Source organism: Dendrobium catenatum, unplaced genomic scaffold (genome assembly GCF_001605985.2).
Source record: "Dendrobium catenatum unplaced genomic scaffold, ASM160598v2 fragScaff_scaffold_926, whole genome shotgun sequence".
Classification (NCBI taxonomy): Eukaryota; Viridiplantae; Streptophyta; class Magnoliopsida; order Asparagales; family Orchidaceae; genus Dendrobium; species Dendrobium catenatum.
This window is the reverse complement of record NW_021319388.1, coordinates 302,439-318,720: the sequence shown is the minus strand read 5'-3', so window position 1 is coordinate 318,720 and position 16,282 is coordinate 302,439. Positions and strand designations below refer to the sequence as shown.

Sequence of the window (16,282 nt, the reverse complement as noted above, 5' to 3'; positions counted from 1 at the left end):
TTGTCACCCGCTATACTTTTCTCTTAGTGCTAACACATTTAACTTTTTTTTTTTTGGAACAATGGATGGGTAACATATATCCAACGCTTTAGTCAAGTTATTAAGGTTTCATTTGAGACAACTTTCTTATCACTTTCTAAAACAATTTTTCAGTACAAAAATTTTCTATTCAAAAAAATTTAGTACTAAAAAACTGTTTTAAAAAATAGTAACAAAACTATCCCAAATGAAGCCTAGAACAACTTTTTAGTTTTTTTTTTTGTTTAAGAAAAATTTGAACTAAAAAATTACTTTAAAAAACAATATAAAAGCTGTCCCAAACAAAAACCCTAAACCAATATATTCTTATCCCAGAGGTGAAAAGCGCCAATCAATCCTATGAATGAATAAACAAATCACCCTTGTAAATATTGTCAAGGAAGTATATCAATAAAGCTTAAGAAAATGCAAAGGTATGAGCTCCCTCAACTCCATAAACTTTGAAAAAACGAAAAACTCAGAAAGACAACAAGCATGTAAAAGAAGAGTAGAACCAAGTTCCTTAACATTCTAGCAATTATAACATGGCAGATCCAACGTATTAATAAAGATATAAAAGGGATCATGAAGCCTTACATCTGCAAGAGAATGGCACAAACGATGCAAGAGTAAGTGGTATGCTGTTAAGTTATTTTGGACTTAAGAAGTGTCAAATAATATGAAAACTGACTGAAAATGAATCGAAATTTTATTGGTCTTCAAAAAATCACTGTTGTGGTAAATCAAGTTCTTCCAGGGTTTCAAGATGAGGTAGACTCCTTGAGATAAGCAATAAGATCTGCACGCTCCTGTGGCTTCTTTAGACCCGGAAAGACCATCTTTGTGCCAGGTATGTACTGCAATTTATAAAACAATCATGAGCCTCTTGAATAAACAACAGAGTCCCCCTTCTGAGGAGATTTTAAATAGATTTACCAAAAAAAAGTTGTGGCTTAGGCTTAGACTTCCGCTTCATTTGAGATGGCTTTCTTATTGCTTCTTAAAGCATTTTTTTCATACAAAATTGAAATTTTTATAATAAAAAGTTGTTTTGAAAAGCATTAAGAAAGCCGTCCCAAATGAAGTCTTAGTTTGGAGCGATTTTCTTACTGCTTTTTAAAGCAATTTTTTAGTACAAAAATTGACTTGTACTAAAAAGCTATTTAAAAAAAACTGTCCCAAACAAAACCTGAATCTAGGTAAACATACCTTCGATGATGTGCCTAGGAAGGTAGAATGTGTTCTATTTAGTTAAGATGCCCTTAGTCTGAGTAACTTCTCTAGTTTGGTTTTAATTTGCTTCTTAATCAACTAAATAGTCATATAGAATAGTGAACTTGGATCTACTAATCAAAGCTTTGGATTTATCTATTGCAGCCTTTGAATTAGTTATTTGGAATTATCTTACACGAGGTTTACGACTTGTTAGCACTCCCTTGGCATTACTACGATTGTTTTCTTATGGAGTTCCACCACCTTCAGCTTCAGTTACCGCAGTTTCTAATACGTGATCCCTGTAACTATTTCATGTAGATTTTTTTATGTGGATCCAATAGCATGGAAAAGGCTATGATGCACATACATGAATATGGAAACACGAACACGTCAATTATTGAAAATATAGGACATGTATATGACATGATATTATAATTTGTATATCTTATAAAATATATAGAAATTGAATAAGTAGAATATTAAGAATAATTGAATAATAATAAGTCATTTAACTAAAATCTAAGTTAAATTGATTAATATTAGAACGTCGAGAGTCAGGTGTGGATTTTTGTGTCAGAAATCAAAATGGGAGGCGACAATATTATCGAAACTTGGGCATCAATGTTGTGCAATAGGGGAATCGGGCATCGATGTCGAGACAATGTCGACCCTCGATGTCGAAACAACGTCGGTTGTTGAGGTTGAAATGACGTTGGACAAATCTGAGATGTCGAGACGACACAGGGGCCTAATTGTTGGTGTAGAAATTGTTGGCGTTCAGTGTCAATATCACGACAATCACAGTGACAATATTTGCAATATGAACAATCTATTTTCATATAAGAAAATAATCAATCTGCATTTTACTATGTCCATTCTTATAAGTGATGAGATGTTCATCTCATTTTTTTAAAATAAAATATTATCAATTACAAAATCATAACCAAAACTCAAATTTTTATATGAATCTGGCAAAAAGATTGAGCTGTCCAACAAATTAACATAGCTATTCGATATTAATACATGCTATTTAAAATAAGAAAATCATAATAGAATAGCATTTGAGATGAGTAATTAACAATATTTCAGCGGTAGAAAACAACTGACCAAGAAAGGAGAACAAGGACTCAGATGAAAAAACTAAAGACCACCAACTATTGCCTTATTGGACAGACGAACAAATGCAATCTTAACAATTGTCCAAAAAGATATTAAAAACATACAGAATAAACAAACATGTTAAAAAATTATAGCATAAACTAAGAGCTATAGAAAGCAAGAGTAGAATCACAGGCGCTTATATTTATCTTAGCATAAACCCAATTAATATAATAGTACCTTCTTGGGATTAAGCAAATAGTCATACAACGTTGACTCCTCCCAGATCACGGCCATATTCTTATTAGCCGTTGAGTAAGAATAACCAGAAGTAGTACCAGATTGCCTTCCAAAAAGGCCATTCAAATTAGGACCTAAAGAGCAAATAAATACAAAGTTAGCCTAATTTTTTTTTTCACGCAAAAGAAGGTTACATAGTAAATGGTTATTTTTAGCAAAAAAAGAGAAAATCAACAATAAATAAAGCTGGAAAAGAATCAATGAATTTAAACGAGAATGAGAAATTTATTCCTAACTAAGTGAAACAGGTATGATATAGCTCGTTCTAAAACTAGGCCAAATAAAAGACATAAACATGAAACCAAACTGCAATCCGATAGAAATTAACTAGGAAAAACTTGCATTCTCCTCTTCCCAGCAGAAATGGTGATATTAATATTCAAGGCATAATGTATAATAAGTTATATGAATCTGCAGAGCACTTCTCTAGAGTAAAAGTAGGATGGGACAGGACCATACTGTTTTCACATGGATAAAAGCAAACGCTGCAGCAAGGTTCAACTCCAGTACTAGCAAGAGCCTCAGACTTGATCACGATAGAAAAATTAATAAATTGCACGCATAAACTCTACCTTTTTCAATAAAGTTCTTTAGGATCGCAGCATCCTCCGGACATCCGGTTTCAATGCACCTATAGTGATCAAGTTCTTGCCACAGATTTTGTAGAATGGTGGCATATTCCGTCACGGTCTTACCCCCTGCTTCGTGCTTCCTACTTTGACTTTAACTTCAAAGATTTGAGCCGCATCACGAGCTTTGGAGAAGGTTTGTCTGGCCGCATCCCATATGTCCTTTGTAGTTGAAAGGAACATAAATGTATCACTAATTTCTGTAGTCATGGAATTCCACAACCATGACATAAACATGGAGTCTGCTTCATCCCATACCTCAAATTTGGGATCTCCTTCTTTTGGTCCTCCTCCAAGGAGGTGATTTATTTTACCTTTCCCCTTCAAGTAGGTTTTCACAAACTGAGACCACTTCAAGTAGTTCTTCTCATTTAGACGATAGGAAGGTTGCATACTTTGAAGGTCACCTCGTCCTTGGTGCACCATCGATTCCTCAGTTTGATCAACACTTTGAGAGGAGTTAATTTCTGACATTGGAAAGCAATTAAGACTTCCTAGAATTTTCTCGTTCGACAATAAAGGTCGAAAGAGTTTTTTTTTTTTTAACCAGCCGAGTCCCTTAAGAAACCCGGATCGGGATTAGGACCGGTCTTCTTCACTGAGCGAAGGCTAGCGACCGAGAGGGCGTCGAATTGGGAGTTCGAGAAGAAATTGGCCGGTCTTCTGCTTGGATCGGACGGGTGCTCGCTCGAGCGGTAACTCCTTCTCCCTCGGACGCGATTTCTCTCGCTCGACCAGCAGCGTCTCGGACGCGATCTCTCTCGCTCGACCAGCAGCGTCTCGGTGAATAGAAACAAGCTGCTTAACTCTCAGGTGCAAGACGCTCGTGCGATTCTCGTGCGATTCTGGTAGCACGACGGAAGAGGGAAGCTGTCTCGGACGTGGCGTCGGGAGCTCGCTCGTGTGATTCTGGTAGCACAACGGAAGAGGGAAGTCGTGCGATACCAGGTGACGAGACGGTCAAGCCGGGACTTCCGCTCTGTCCGTTCTGAGCTTGCGGTCCTCTAGCTGGGCAAGATGAGCAGCGAGGGGTCGGGCTCCTTCGTCTCATTCTTGGCTGTCCGACTATCCTCCTTCGACGATCTAAGATCGTTCACCGACGGCAATTAAGGCTGTTGGCTCTGATGCCATGTTAAAACTGAGAATTTGAGAGGGAAAAGCTTGAAATTCTTCATTACAATCTTCCCTATTTATAGATCTATACAAGATATCCCAATGAGAAAACAATAAATTGCAGATTTAATACATAAATAATACATAAAAATCTTTCCTAAATTCGTTCCTTCATTATGGCGTGATCCATGAGAGTATCCCGCGGATTGATCTTTGTGTCCGTCGGATCCTTTGCACTGAGAACGGCTGGATTTCAACAGAAATAAACACAAATCTAATATAAACATTTATCATTTTTAATGAACCAGACTTGAACGCAAACAGAAAAGCTTGAATCGAACTCAAACCAAATTTGAACAAGCTAGTAATACACGAGCTCAAACATAAAGAAGCACCTGCTCGACTTAGCTAGATTCGTTTGCAATCCAATTTATTATGTCTAGTGGTGGGAGTCTTGATTGTAACAAAGTAAAATTAATAATCGGCCAATGCTTGCTAATATTCGTAGATTCAAAATGATCATAGTCAAACTAATTTCTATAGACGAGTCAATTAGTGATTTAGAATTGTGTCGAGCCAATTGCTAATTATCTAAAGAAAGAGGAGTTTAAATAAACAAAATCTATTGATTGTGGTCTAATTGAGATTAAAAAGAGGTTTCCAAATGTACTTGTCTTTAAATTGCCTAATATTAATTAAGTGTTTCAGGTTCCTTATCATGCATTTGGTACAGAGACTGATAAAGTATTAAGGACAAAATTATGCCAAAATTTTCTAAATTAATATCAAATGCTAAATTTACAAAGCTGAATTTTTTTCAAGGCATATTTGATGTATATATATATATATATATATATACTCTTGCAAAAAATAAAGTAAATAAATCATCTGAGCAAGCTTAATCAATTCCATAAATTTGTTGTTTATGTTAGAAAATTCTTAATTTCAATAAATTTGTGACATACCTTCGATGATGTGGCTAGGAAGGTAGAATGTGTTCTATTTAGTTAAGATGACCTTAGTCTGAGTAACTTCTCTAGTTTGGTTTAAATTTGCTTCTTAATCAACTAAAAAGTTATATAGAATAGTGAACTTGGAGTTAGTTATCAACGCTTTAGATTTATCTATTGCAGCCTTTGAATTACTTATATGGAATTATCTTACACGAGGTTTTGGACTTGTTAGCATTCCCGTGTCATTACTGCGATTGTTTTTTTATCGACTTCCGCCACCTTAAGCTTCAGTTCCTGTAGCTTCTAATATGTGCTCCCCATATCTATTTCATGTAGATTTTTTTATGTGGAACCAATAGCATGGAAAAGGCTATGATGCACAGATATGAATATGGCAACACAGACACAAGCACGTCAATTATTGAAAATATAGGACATGGATACGACATGATATTATAAATAGTATATAGAAGTTGAATAAGTAGAATATTAAGAATAATTGAAAATAATAAGCCATTTAACTAAAATCTAAGCTAAAATGATTAAAATTAGAACGTGGAGAGTAACCTAAAATATTTCTTGATCTCCTAAGCATTTCCACGCATCAATGGAATATTATCAGGTCCTATTACTTTTCCACAGATCATTTACTTTAAACTCTCTCTAATTTTGGTTATACTAATAGAACGATAAAAATACAAAACTTTATTTTCATATAGGGAGCTAAGGTCACTAACCTTTATTGAAAAGTTTATCGAAATATCTCATCCAACTACGTTAAATATCTTCTTGGAAGAAAAACACTTTTTGATCTTTATCTTTAATACACTTCATTTGAACTAAATCTTTATTTCTCCTATCTCATTGTCATGCAAACTTATACATACATCTTTCATCCTCCTTGATATCTAATATATTACATAAATCACTAAAAATTAAATTCTTTGTATTTTATACTACTTTTTTAGACTCCTTATGAGCCTTTCTATATCTTTCCCAAATTTTCAAACTTTTTCATCTAAAATAATTTTCATAATAAAGTTTTTATCTTTTTTATATTTTTTTGTACATTTTGATTCTACCACAAATTATTTTTACTATTAGGAGCTATACTTTTTTATTTCTCAAACATATACTTTGCAAAATTTTTAATATCACTAATTACTTCTTCTCACATAATATTAACTTCCTCATTAACAACTTAAATTTTGAAATCTTGAATCTTACTTTCAAAAATATTTTGATTGACATTTTTTAAATACCCCCATATAATCCTAGGATAATATTTTACTTTATTTTTTATTTTACTTTCCATCACCTTAAAATCCAAAACTAATAAGCAATTCTAGGTACATAAACTTTTACACACAATGACTTTACAATATTTGCAATATGAACTATCTATTTTTCATATAACAAAATAATCAATCTGCATTTTACTATGTCCATTCTTATAAGTGATGAGATGCTCATCTCTTTTTTTTTTTAATAAAATATTATCAATTACAAAATCATAACCAAAACTCAAATTTTCATATGAATCTGGCAAAAGGATTGAGCTGTCTAACAAATTAACATAGCTATTCGATTTTAATACATACTATTTAAAATAGGAAAATCTTAATAGAATAGCATTTGAGATAAGTAATAACAATATTTCAGCAGTCGAAAACAACTGACCAAGAAAGGAGAACAAGGACTCAGATGAAAAAACTAAAGACCATCAACTATTTGCCTTACTGGACAAAGGACCAAATGCAATCTTAACAATTGTCCATAAAGATATTAAAAACATATAGGATAGACGAACAAGTTAAAAAATTATAGCATAAACTAAGAGCTATAGAAAGCAAGAGTAGAATCACAGGCGCTTATATTTATCTTAACATAAACCCAATTAATATAATAGTACCTTCTTGGGATTAAGCAAATAGTCATACAACGTTGACTCCTCCCAGATCACGGCCATATTCTTATTAGCCGTTGAGTAAGAATAACCAGAAGTAGTACCAGATTGCCTTCCAAAAAGGCCATTCAAATTAGGACCTAAACAGCAAATAAATACAAAGTTAGCCTAATCTTTTTCACGCAAAAGAAGGTTACATAGTAAATGGTTATTTTTAGCAAAAAAAGAGAAAATCAACAATAAATAAAGCTGGAAAAGAATCAATGAATTTAAACGAGAATGAGAAATTTATTCCTAACTAAGTGAAACAGGTATGATATAGCTCGTTCTAAAACTAGGCCAAATAAAAGACATAAACATGAAACCAAACTGCAATCCGATAGAAATTAACTAGGAAAAACTTGCATTCTCCTCTTCCCAGCAGAAATGGTGATATTAATATTCAAGGCATAATGTATAATAAGTTATATGAATCTGCAGAGCACTTCTCTAGAGTAAAAGTAGGATGGGACAGGACCATACTGTTTTCACATGGATAAAAGCAAACGCTGCAGCAAGGTTCAACTCCAGTACTAGCAAGAGCCTCAGACTTGATCACGATAGAAAAATTAATAAATTGCACGAAAGAAGGTTTTAATCTATTAATATAAATAGCGGTAATCTTATAAATTAATAGAAATACAGCCACACAAAATCGTATCTACAACAAGTGAAGCTCATCTCAATCTACGTTGCACCAATACGGATACTGGACACGTCAATTCTTAAAAATATAACATACAAGTACGGCGCGGACAATTCATTATAATTTATAAATCATACATAAAAATTAAGAAAGCAATCAAATCATAATATTTGAATTTACAAAAAAAAAAGGAAATTAACATCATTTGTAGCCTTGTAGCTTATGATATCAAAATAACAGTAAGCATTAAATGTCTAGTACAACAACAAAAGCATAAACATAAATTGTCTAGCACATGAAGTTTCAACTATTCAATAGAAAGAATGATATGCTTAGCTTCTTCAGTGGTTTGTCTTTGAACTTCTATATCATCTTCAATAAGTGTCATAGTTTCTAATTCAGGCTCATCAAGTGAAAGATTAGCAATTTCTAATATTCTCATATCATCAAGAGACTCAAATCCATCTCGGAAATGAGAGAACCTCGCTCGCAGATGCTTAAGTAAATACGACGGTCGACGGATCTTTTTTTTCGAATTTTTTTTCAATGGACATGCGTATCCGATACGCGTGTCCTTTTGAAATTAAATAGTATTTTAATTGGATACGGCAAAGCCGTATCCGACACGTATCGGTGCCATATCAACGGCGTATCCGTGAATCGATGTATCGGATACAACACGCCTGCATAAATAGGTGTATCGGTGCAACATAGATTACTTATCTTCCTACAACATTAATAGCATGTGCAATGTCCAAATATGTGCACACTATAACATACATAATGTTTCCAACTGCGCTAGAAAAAGGCACTCTATTTATATATCTTTCTTTTGATCAAGGTGGAATTACTGACAAACTAAAATGACCAGCTAATGAATAAGTGACAAATTTTGCAGCTTACCAATGAATATTTTCCAATAATTCAGTATGACTTTGTTGTTTCAGAAATAAATTGCGTGTCTTCTTATTTCTTGCTTCCTCCATTCATAAAAATTTCTTAATAGCATTAAGATCTTCATCTAGAATATTGTGCTCAAATCAAACTTTATTTTTTGGTTCTTTGATGTCTCTAGCTACAATCAATATATAATTAACTTACAAAAGTAAATGTACAATGAGGACCACGTTTGTGCATGCGAGCATTGGCGTGGACATGGGTTTGGTGCATGCGCAGTGGTACACCTCTCGTCGACTCAATGCTGGGACAAACTAATTTCCGAACCAACTACATTTGTTTCCAACATTTTAGGATTGTATCTGGACAAAGTTAGATCTGAATTAGTTACTTCATTTGGTTTTGGTTGAATTCTAGGGTCCAAATAAAGACTATCTATTCATTTGCTTATAAAATTACATGATTAATGATTAATAATACAACAACAACAAGACTTTATCCCACTACATGGGGTCGGCTACTTAAATCCTTTTTTTCATTGTGTCCTCTCCGACACGTATCGGTACCGTATCAGAGGTGTATCCGTGTATCGGATACAACACGCCTTCATAAATAGGTGTATCAGTGCAACATAGATTTCAATTGAAATGTAAAGCTTTTTTTTTTCTAAATTTAACAGAATATCAAAATATAATCATGCACTGTGGAAAAGGCGAGGGGCAATTCACCAAACAAAAAAATAAATAAATTGATATTAGAAATGCTCATATGCCAAATTTGACAGAGAGTGTATGCATGTATAGGAATTGTATTCTTCTTGATGAGAGTAGAGATGCAGTTCACTTAGGTTTTGGGATTTGAGATGGTTTTAGGGTCAATGTTTGAGGTGGTTTTAGAGTTGGAATTCTGAATGGCTTAGGAGACAAGGCTTGGGCAAGGTAGAAGTAGACTAGAATCATCGGATTGTGAAGAATCTGAAGTGCATATATTTCGAATTAGATAAATTTGTGAACAAGGAAGTTAAGATGGCTGAGTGCCAAAAAAAGCATGACAAAAAGACTTGCAACTTGGATGAGAAATAAAAAAGATAAGCCAGAAATACGAAGAGGGATCAAGAGGCGTTCCATAATTAGGGTTTCAATAACAAAGATAACCCAAGAATATGAGACACAGAGAGAGCAAAAATCATGATAAGGAGGGAGAGGGAGAGAGAGGGAGAGAGAGAGAGGGATGTCGCTGAGTAAAGTATCAGACAGATTAAAAAATGAGACGTCAAAAATTCTAAATCAAATATTACCTAAGGTTTAAGGTTCGATATACAGGCATTCAAATATTACTTAATCCCTAAATATATGCCATGCTTATCTTGAAATTTTAAAACTCCAACAATTTAAATTCAAGTAAAATACTACTAAGAATAAATAAATATCCCAAATCACAAATTATCTTAATCAATTAAATCTCCTATAAATTGTAATGCACAGAATCAAATCACTATTCGAAAATAGGCATTATTCCTTGTTTTTTTAGTGTCGAAGAAATGCTGGCATGATTGTATTGAAAATGCTAGTAGTTGGTCTCCATCGATTCTCCCGGGGTAGGAAGAACTCTCCTCTGAAGAGTACTAATTATGATAATCATCTAGGAGATCAGGAGCGACTCATTGGATTTCTTCCTGTAGTAGTCGAGAATCATCGGATTGTGGAGGGTCAAACCATCAAATTAAATATATTTGTTGGCCTAAAGGGACAAATCTTCAAATCATTAAAGATATGTCTGCAGGAGCTATTACTTGTGTTCAAACATAAGGTGGTTTGACCAAGTATTTCCCTATTTCGGTTGGGTTACATCAAGGATCAGCCTTAAGCCCATATCTTTTTGCTTTATTCATGGATGTTCTCACTAGACATTTGCAAGAGGATGTACCTTGGTGTATGCTTCTATAAGATGGTGGTGAGGCCTGCAATGCTTTATGGTGCCGAATGTTGGTCATTAAAAGAGAAGCATAATACTATGTTAAGAGTGGCAGAGATGAGGATGCTCAGGTGGATGAGTGGCTTTACCCTTAGAGATGGATACGAAATGAGCATATATGTGAAAAGGTTGGAGAAGCTCCAGTAGAAGATAAGATTAGAGAGAGTCGTCTTAGATGGTTTGGTCACATAAAACGACGGCCTTCTGATGACCCGGTTAGAAAAGTAAAGGTATTAGATTTGACTTACGTTAATAAAGGTAGAGGCAGACCTATAAAGACTACGTTAGAAAATATTAGAAATGATTTTTCTTTATCAGATTTAAATGAGAATTTGACTTTTAATAGGACACAATGGCGAAAAAGGATTCATGTAGCCGACCCCACGTAATGGGATCATGGCTTGATGTTGTTGTTGTTGGCCTAAAGGGACAAAACTAACTTCATCTATAATTACCTGTTTAATTTGTAATGTTGAAACTAATGGTAACACAAGAACGGGTAGAATCATTGGTGATGTACAAATGTCGCAAACTCCATTAGAAGATACACTTACTGGAAACATAGAAAATTAGAATGTATGAAGTTTATTTTCAATCTTCAACATTTAAAGTGAAACCTAATTATAGCATAATCGAACCATATATCTTAGGTGATCCCTTCTAATGTTACTAACCTCCAAACTCCTTGTTGTAGATTGCAATCATATATGTCAATGGTGTAAAACAGCACGTGTAATGATGAATGACACGGCATAACACACCCTCGACAATATTTTCTTGGCACAGTGCACTAATTCAAAATGATGTGCACAATTCGCCCCATATAGGAACAATGGCACACGCTATTTTTTTGGGATTTTATGGTAAAACTATTATTTATGCTTTTATTTATTAATGTTAGCATTCATTTTAAACTTAATAGCCCTATCCCTAGATACCAAATGGACACACAAACAAGAAGACAATGCAAGATTCGACAAACAATGACTGTCTCCCTCCCTACTGGTGACCAATCAAGAGTCATATGGTTGATTTAAAATTTCATTTCAAAATAAATTTACATTACTTGTTATATATAAATAAATAAATATGAACTATGACCAACTTAACTCTAATATCATCTAATCTAATTTCTTGGAATTTATTTCATTCATCTCTAAGATTTGTTTTCCTCTCAAACTTTACAAGCATTACTCTTAGTTTTCCCATGGTTCTTTCAGTTATTAATCTTCAAAATGTATGATTCTTTTAAGGTTCTAAATTATACACTAAATCAATTACTAAACTTAAACAAATTTAAAAGAAAACAAATATGTTTATAATTTTAAAGTTATATCTAATGTTTTGATTTTTATATTTTTGTTTTATGAATACCAAATTTCATTTTGATGTCAGTTTAAAATAATTTGAAATAATGGAATCTATTTAATTTGAAAGTTTAGACTAGTTAAACATTTATCAACTAAATATGGAATTCAATTTAAAATGTTTATATATATACACATTGGCACCTATGTAATTTTATAAATAAAAATAGACCCTTACTAATTTTATATTGTTGGTTTACATAAAAATATGAGGAGCTGTTTGGTTGGAAGTAAGATTTCACTCGATTAGGATTAAATAAATCATAACATCTTATATTTAAATTTATAATACCTATATTAATCTTAATTAGATTGACTAAATTAAAATTAATATAATTAAGCATATTAAATAATCATTAATCAATAATTTACCAAGCTAAATAATCAATAACTTCTATTAGGGGTGTCAAAAAATGACCCGAATCAAAAAATTCGGGTTCAGATCCGAAATTTTGACCAATTTATTAAACGGGCCGAGTTTGGATTGACTCTCCAACCCCATTTTGACATGAAATAACTCGTTTAAATTATTATTTTTTATATGATGGTATGAATGTCTTATTTTTTATTAATTAACCTAAAGTTTATTGTTAAAAAATTATTACATTTGTTTTAAATCATAACGAGTTACCGGATTGGGTTCGGATCATTTGGGTTGCTGTCGGGTTGGGTTCTAGTCTGCATTTTTACGCGTTTATTAAATGGATCGAATTTAGATTGACTAGAGTCATGTAGGTCAATTTTGGATCAGACCCAAACGCAACCCATCAATTAATTTTGACACCCCTAACTTCTATTAAGACAAATCAAATCAAAAGTAATATCAATTTAAATATGTTATTATATTTTTAATTAACTAATATTAATTATTAAAGTTGATTTAATTTGTAATTAAGGAATACATAGAATTTGATTAATTAAATATAAATAATCTTGATTTTAATAACTAATATATTTTTAAGTAATTAATATCAATTATTTATTTTTATTTAAAATTTCAATTAATATATTTTATCTACAAAATTTATAACAAAAAAAAATCCAACCCGACCCAAAAATTTCGGGTTTGGGTTGACTCAAACCCAAAGCGGGTCGGGTTCGAAAAAACGACCGGTTTTAAAAATCGGGTCATGTTCGGGTTAACCCGGGAACCCAGGAATGACCCAAAATGACCCGGAATGACACATAAACCCGTATGCCAGGAATAACCCAGCCCCGCCTGCTCGGCTGCCTGACCTCCTGTCCCAGCTGCCCTATCGCGTCGAGTCGTGTCACGCCCAAGGCCAGCGTCACATGGCATGTCACTGGCCGCGTCAGTTCCGCGTCGTGCGTCCCACGTCAGTTCCGTGTCGCGCGTCCCACTTTCATCGGCTTTCGGTTTCGCCGGCCAATTCAGTGTCAGTTGCCATGTCTGCGGGTCGGGTCGGGTCAACCCGAACCCGAATAGAGTCGGATCAGTTTCGAGTTCGACCCAAACCCGACCCGTGACCCGAAATTGACAACCCTACTTGATGTGACAAATAAACATCATATAGATTGCATTACATAGTGGGAATATGAAGAATCATTATTGATGTGTTCGTTTGGTCGGAATGACCATAGTTGGCGGGCAACGGAGGCTGGAAGGATCGTTTTCTGACGAAAGAGGACAGAAGGACCATTGACGGGAGAAAATATAGCATCGGGTAGAAGTCTGCCAAAAGTCCAGCGACGGGCAGAAGTCTGAAAACAGGTAGAAGTTTGGCGTCGGGTGGAAGTCCGACGAAAGTTCGGTGACAAATAGAAGTCTGACGACTGGTGAAAGTTCGGCATCAGGTAGAAGTCGGACGAAAGTCTACCGACAACAGAAGTTTGGCCATGGGCAGAAGTTCGGCGTCGGGTAGAAGTCTGACCACGGGCGGAAGTCCAGCGACGGACAGAAATTCGGCTTCGGATAGAAGTCTGACGAAAGTCTGACGACGACCAGAAGTCCATCGACGGGTAGAAGTCGACATCGAGTGGAAGTCCGATGAAAGTCCAACAACGGGTGGAAGTCCGATGAAAGTCCAACGACGGGTGGAAGTCAGGCATGGTGTAGAGATTCGACAATGGGCAGAAGTTTGGTGTCGGGTAGAAGTCCGATGAAAATCCAACGACGGGCAGAAGTCCGGCGACGGGTGGAAGTCTAGCATCAGGTAGAAGCCCGATGAAAGTCCGGCGAAGAACAGAAGTCCAGCAACAGTAGGCTGCCGGGTGGAAGTCCGGCGGTGATCAAGGAGTCTAGTGGCAAGAGAACTAAAGTTTCTCTTCTTCCTTCTTTTCTTTGCTTCTTTGATTGGGCCTCCTTCCTCCCCCCTCCATGAGAAATGAGGGGTCTATTTATAATTTTCTGAGAGTGGAATGGCAAGTAAAAAGGAGAAAAATCAAGGGTAAATTGAGAGTGGTTTGAATGGACGGCCGATGCTGAATCCTTTGATTGTAGACTATTTATTGGGCATTTGAATGTCTTAATGATATCAGAATTCAACGATCTTAGGCTCGTTGGATTCATCTCATCGAGCAGCTAGATTCGACTATAAGCATGTCATGTTTGGAAACCGTTTGGTAATCCAAATTATGATTTGAACCTTCCAAATGTGCTTAGGGTCTTTGATTTGGACTCATTTGTGCTCGGATTGAGTCGAATTTGGTGTCGTTGGGTTTGTATTTTCGAGATGTTCAATTAGAATGTAAGTTTGCTGAAATTGGAGTTTAGATGGTCTCCGATTTAATTTTTGAAGTTTCCAACTTGATTTTGCCTCAAGATTTGTGCCTGATAAATATAATTTTTTGATGATCTATCAATAACTAATATTTTTAGTAATTCATAACGATTATATATTTTTATTTAAAATTTTAGTTAATATATCTTATCTACAAACCGCGCTTTCCCCCAAAAGACCCGTCCCCAAAATTCAGAAACCCTAGAAGACAAAGAAGAGAAGGCATGAAACTGCTCCGCGTGATGAAATGTGAAGGAGAATTGGAGTTCCTGAGAGATTTGCGGATTTAAGTTACATCCGTCCAGTGCCCGGATTTACTAAATCCAGGATTTAAGGCACAACAGGGGAGAAACGAGATTTAAGATTCTGTCGGATTGCAGGTTGTCATGTTTGCTGTTTGGCAGAATTTCGGTTAAATCCTGCTTAAATCCTTCTCAAATCCTACTAACAACAGCCCCTAACATTGCTAATTAGTTCTTATGCAAGAGGAAGTCAGATAAACCCAACATACGCGAAACATCAGATGAATGGTGTACAAGAAAGTGAGCCTAGACAACCAAGAATTACAGGGCCAAAACCTACTGTATGTGTTGAAAGGTAAAGTTAACGCTAATGGAAGAAGAATCGCCAATCAATTTAACATAAATAAAAAAGAAAACTGTGGCTAAACACCACGAATCTAATAAGAATAAACGTTCATCAGAACAGTTATCGAAGTTGTTCAACAAAACTGCAAGGAAGCAGATCATTTCAATTCCGAACTACGGACGGTCATAACCAAACGAATAGAAAACACAAAGGAACCCACAGACGGACGGAAGAAAAAAAAAACACACCTTGCTTGTGTCCTGCCCCTTTCTCCACCGTGTGGCATTGCGCGCACTTGGTCTTGAAGATCTTCTCGCCGGCCTTCGAATCGCCTGGCGGTGCCTCCGAGAAGGACGCCATTCCTCCGATTGCTCAACTCCAATGCCTGTATCAGTGCTAAAAGAATCAAGTGTTAGGGTTTCGACCTTGTCCGACACGCCTGTTCGGTCTACAATGTTGGTCCTCTTTCAAATGATTTTCCTTTACAAATTCGCCACGATACCAAGCGGGCGGAGGTTGAATTATAGAAATGCCCTTCCTCCCACGATATAGTGCAGGAGTAGAATTATGCAACGTTGCAGTTGTAGGGATAGATCCGGCATTGTAGGAACTCGGGCACGGGGCACCGTCCTATATGACATATAATATATAGAATAAAATATATATATCTTAAAAGTTTATTAAGACTAAATACCTCTGCTCGGAACATCGCATTATTATTTTTTAACTTATTTTTGATAAAATTTGATTCAAATAAGATTCAATTAAATTTTAAAATATATGTAATAAAAAATTTGA

The 16,282-nt window shown here is 35.0% G+C and overlaps 1 protein-coding gene across 1 annotated transcript; it reads right to left on the bottom strand.

Annotated features, from left to right (window-relative positions):
- Window positions 1-457: 457 nt before the first annotated feature.
- LOC110100517 (cytochrome c) lies at window positions 458-16,011 on the bottom strand. The gene is made up of 3 exons (XM_020828046.2): window positions 15,733-16,011; window positions 7,239-7,372; window positions 458-875 (listed from the first exon to the last, which is right to left on the bottom strand). Exons 1-3 carry the CDS (start codon window positions 15,842-15,844, stop codon window positions 780-782), a joined length of 342 nt encoding a protein of 113 aa, XP_020683705.1. The 5' UTR covers window positions 15,845-16,011; the 3' UTR covers window positions 458-779.
- Between the last annotated feature and the right edge of the window lie 271 nt (window positions 16,012-16,282).